Source organism: Rhagoletis pomonella, unplaced genomic scaffold, assembly GCF_013731165.1.
Source record: "Rhagoletis pomonella isolate Grant_MI unplaced genomic scaffold, Rhpom_1.0 Rhpom_scaffold_00011, whole genome shotgun sequence".
Lineage (NCBI taxonomy): Eukaryota > Metazoa > Arthropoda > Insecta > Diptera > Tephritidae > Rhagoletis > Rhagoletis pomonella.
In genome coordinates, this window is record NW_023458565.1 from 24,004,238 (window position 1) to 24,009,015 (window position 4,778).

Sequence of the window (4,778 nt, forward strand, 5' to 3'; positions counted from 1 at the left end):
TAGCATTACTCAACACACCGACCCCTGCAAGCAACAGGCTCACATGCCGCGCTCCATACGTAGCGCCTCTATGGAACGAATACGCCCATGTAGTGAGTGTAACATTGAGCACAACTTATAGCTCCGTCATCCTCCTCCGCGACTCATTGTCTTTCGATTCTTTTCTCTAATGTTGGAATGCGTGAAAGAGCTGCCAATTTGAATAGCAACGGCAACATACACATAAAACATAAGAAACGTAACCGGTCTAAGGGCTAACGAAGAAAAGACAAAATGCTTTCAGGCAATCCACAAAGAGTCTTTACGTATTTGGGTCACACATTATTGTTGGTAAATACTTAAGATCCAGCATAAACACCATAATAAAATAATGTCAGCCTGTAGATCGAGCGGAGAATAAGTCTTGCCAACAAATGCTACTTTGAGCTCGAAAGGCAATTTAAAAGCAAAGTCTCTCTCGAAGAACAAAAAACGTACGTTCTAACTCCCTTATCACGAGCGTTCTTTTATAAAGCGGAAAAACATGGACGATGTTAACGAAAAGTTGGCAAGGCTCTCGAGAGAACTATTTTACGAAAGGTCGATGGCCCTGTTTGCGGGGGCTATGGGTACCGTACAAAAAGGTGTCACGATCTGAATGAGCTGTATAATGACATGGACATAGTCAAGCGAGTAAAACCGATTGCATTGGCTATGGGTATGATGGTGAAAAGATTCTTCTACTCGGCAGCCATAGATGAACAACGAAAGCAATGGCGCCCACAAATCCAATGGACACAAAAAAAAAAGACTCTTGCGTTAAACAACTAGCGCAACTGAGCAAAGAAGAAGCAAATGGCAAAGTTTTTGGTCTTGGCCCAAACCGACAAACGCGTGTGTAGTGTCAAAAAAGAGGAAGCTGAATTGATTTGTCCAGAGTTTCCACTCTAGGGACACCTACTTAGTTTCCTGCTGATTTACAAAACTTGTATTTATTTACATATTTATTTTTCTTGCTTGACTCTCATTTTCAAATTGGCTTCATTGAAAAGGATTTGTTGTGTTATATTTTTTGAAATTCAATTTAACTGTTGACATTGAATTTATTTACTAACATTAACCAAGCTACGGATCCCAACTACTACTTGCAACTAAGGTAACCAAATAATCCACGGTTGGTGACTTGTGCAACCAGCTAAATGCATGACAACAAATTAAAATAGAACAAACAAACAATTGCTTAAATTTAAACGCGTTTCGATTAAAATTGCGTTTAAGAAAACCTTTTTCTAAATACAAACAAAAAACTATGGATCCTACTAAGCAACTTGGAATTGGGTGAGTAACGCGCTAATAAAAAGTTTAAATGAAATAAGTATGTACATACTTATATACTCGTAAAATAATTACTTCATGATTAATTCATGATTCATTTTCAATACAACTCACAACAGCAAAGAGACAGTGAGGACAGAGCAGCTGGCGCGTCGAAATTTTCAGAAAAAATGGGCCAAACTTGGTGATGAAAAATTGAATAAATTCTATAACCAAAATGAAGTCAACCAGCAATTGAAAGATGTACTCAGAAAACAAGGTGGGAGAGAGAAGTGGTCAGTTAGAAAAAAAGGTTGTTTTTATCGCACGAACATACAAACTTATATGTACAGTCAGTCAATAAAGTTTAGGTACAGCGAGTTTTTTAGAATAAGGGCAACTATTTTTTAAATATTTTATTTTTCGCAAATTTTTTATAAAAATATGGTTAATTCTACAACAAAAACCCCAAAAAGGAAAGTTTCAAACCTTGTGCGAAATTAAAGAAAATTCTGCAAAATTTCATTCAAATATTGCACTTTTTATTTACGCTCTCTAGAAAAAATTTGAGCATGCAGTTTTTTAGCCCATTCAATTTTAGTACAATAAAGTGCAAGTATGAGGAAGCTAGGACTTACCGTTGATTTTTGGGAAATTTTTTTGTTGAAGGTGTCGCACATTTTTTCCATATAAAAAAATTATCAAACATTATTTTATATGGAGAAAATGAGCGACACCTTCAACAAAAAAATAAATTGTATACAAAAATTGAATGGGCTCAAAAACTGCATACCCAACTTCTTTCTAGAGAGCGTAAATAAAAAGTGCAATTTTTGAATGAAATTTTGCCGAATTTTCTTTAATTTTGCATAAGGTTTGGAACTCTGATTTTTGGGTTTTTTGTTGTAGAATTTACCATATTTTTATAAAAAATGAGCGAAAAATAAAATATTTAAAAAATATTTTACTTTATTATAAAAAATTCACTGTACCAAAACTTTATTGACTGACTGTATGTGCATTAGGGTGGTCCAAAAATGCATGTGAAAAAGTAAAGTCGGAATTTGTATGCTCTCAGCTCCTAGGATTATTCTATACCGTGAAAAACTGTTTCCCATTTTTTTATTTTGAAATCAAAAAATATTTAGAGGTCGCTCAAAGCGCCCAAATTTTCCATGTATTTTTATATGGGGAAAAAACAACCTTGCATAGAAACCGTATATAATACTTAAAAATCAATATTTTTCTGTCGGAAAACACTGTATATGTACGAGACTCCCAATAATACTACCCAATTGTTTATTTAACCATTTTTCATCGCAACTATAACTTATAGGTCCGCCAAGAACCCATAAAAACCACGAAAAATGCATTCGATATACTTAGAGCTGTCTTAGGGGTGAGAGCATTACAATTCCGACTTTATTGTTTTTGGACCACCCTAATGTACATACAATATCAAGCAATATACAAGTAGTTATGTACTAATGAATTTGAAATTGCATCGTTTTTCCAGAACTATGCCCCTTCAAATATACCGGTCAAGGTGATTCATATTTCCTTTCACCCGACATGTACAACTCATTGGTAGCCAAATGTCGTTGTGGTCGTCAGCGAAGTGAAACACATATTTTAAAATGTTTGCAAAAGACAGAAAATATATTTAATAAAGCAGCATCTTCAAAAGCTGTTGAGGTCAACAACGCTTCTATGCAAGAGCAGAATGCTAAAAATGAAGGCAAATCCGTGAAAATTGATGGCAAATGCGCTGCTGACGTGTCACTACCAAAAACTACAAATTGTACGTATTCATGCGAATGAGGGTGGTTATGAAATATTTTAGACGCTTGAAAATATGGCCAGTCTTTAATGAGCCAAAAATGGAAGTTCATCTCTCAATCAAGCGTTTTTCAAACTTAACTTCCTTAATACTTCATAGTGTCGCGTAATAACTTCCATTTACGTACATATGTACATATGTATATTGAGCTCACATCTGCCCATCAGGCTGCATCACCCGCTAAGCTTAGCATTATTTTTCTTTTATTCAGTATACCGTACAAGTATACCATTTAAAATTCCTTGTCTCTTTGCAGCTTTGATTGGTTGGCAAAAACGTCCTTCTGGCTATAAGGAATGGGAAAACTCGATGAAGCATATTTCACCAATCGCCACTATGACTGGACCACGTCTGACTCAAACAGCATACCATGTTTTACATATTGCCTAAATTTATAACAATTATTTACATATGTACTTGTATGCACATACATTCCAACTTACGTTCAACAAATACAAAAGAAACATAGTTACTTTGAAGTTGTGTAAACCAAATTCATTTTAAAGTGGTTGAAATTAAATGCAGAGTCGGAGAGTCGACTTGCTGCTGGCACACAATTCAAGCACATTTACATGTCTGGCTGTAGCTGAGCGTGCAAAGATGTTTGTTACAATTGGTCGCAACCAAGAATGGCCATGTTCAAATATCATTTAAGTTTTAATTTCGGTTGAAAAAGCATCTGCAGAACGAAAGCGTATTCAAGGAAAACATACTGACTTTCAAGTTGTTTATGCCAAATTCATTCTAAAGTAGTTGAAAATACATGCAGGAAAAGGCATCTGACTGCTTCCTAGGACATTTAAATGTTAAATAAAAGAATTCTTCGCTGGTAAAATAGCGAGAATTTCAATTAGTTATCATTAGGGCTGTGCGATTATTCGATTACTCGAGCAAGTTGGTTAATCAATTGTTCGGTTAATCAATTACTCGAGTAATCAAGATTTTGATTACTCAAAACGATGATTAATCGAGTTACTTGAAATATGATTACTCAAAAAAAATAATTTTGCTCGTTAAAAGAGTTTGCTTTGGAAAATGCTTATTTTCTTTTTTACTCAAATATTTTTGTTTTTGGTTAATCAAAAATCATGATTACTCGAGTAACTGAACTTTTGAGTAATCATAACTTCTAACTAATCGAATAACTGAGTTATTTACTTTATGATTAATTAAAATTTTGAGTAATCAATTAATCGCACAGCCCTAGTTATCATTGAAAATAAAGTGGAAATTGCCTTTTTTTGCTTTGCCTGATTCCTGCCGAACCCGATCTTAGGACAAACTAGTTTTGCCTAGGCTAAACTAAATCAGAGGCCAAAGTATTTTTACGCAGAACACCCCTTCAACTTGTTTCCACATTGGACGGATATATTAGAAAAACTAGTTTGCCCTAAGATCGGGTTTGGCCGGTAACATATACACATTTGATGTTGCTTTTTTAAGATATTTGCCTTTTTCGCCTTTTCTACCTTTAATTGTAAAGGGCAAGGGCAAGCCCGTATTCCTGATAATATGAAAGTTTTAAATGTTCCATATTTAAATTGGGCACCACTGGTATCAACTTACGTCGAGCGCGCGTTTAGTATATTTTTTCAGGCTTTTCTTCGCGAAAATCTAATGAAAATGCTGCCAGAAAACTTCAAAA

At 34.7% G+C, this 4,778-nt stretch overlaps 1 protein-coding gene across 1 annotated transcript; it reads left to right on the top strand.

The window, feature by feature from the left end:
• The first annotated feature begins 1,288 nt into the window (after positions 1-1,288).
• LOC118747228 lies at positions 1,289-3,637 on the top strand. Its single transcript, XM_036481216.1, has 4 exons — positions 1,289-1,317; positions 1,407-1,573; positions 2,810-3,094; positions 3,390-3,637. Exons 1-4 carry the CDS (start codon positions 1,289-1,291, stop codon positions 3,521-3,523), a joined length of 615 nt encoding a protein of 204 aa, XP_036337109.1. The 3' UTR covers positions 3,524-3,637.
• Positions 3,638-4,778: the final 1,141 nt, after the last annotated feature.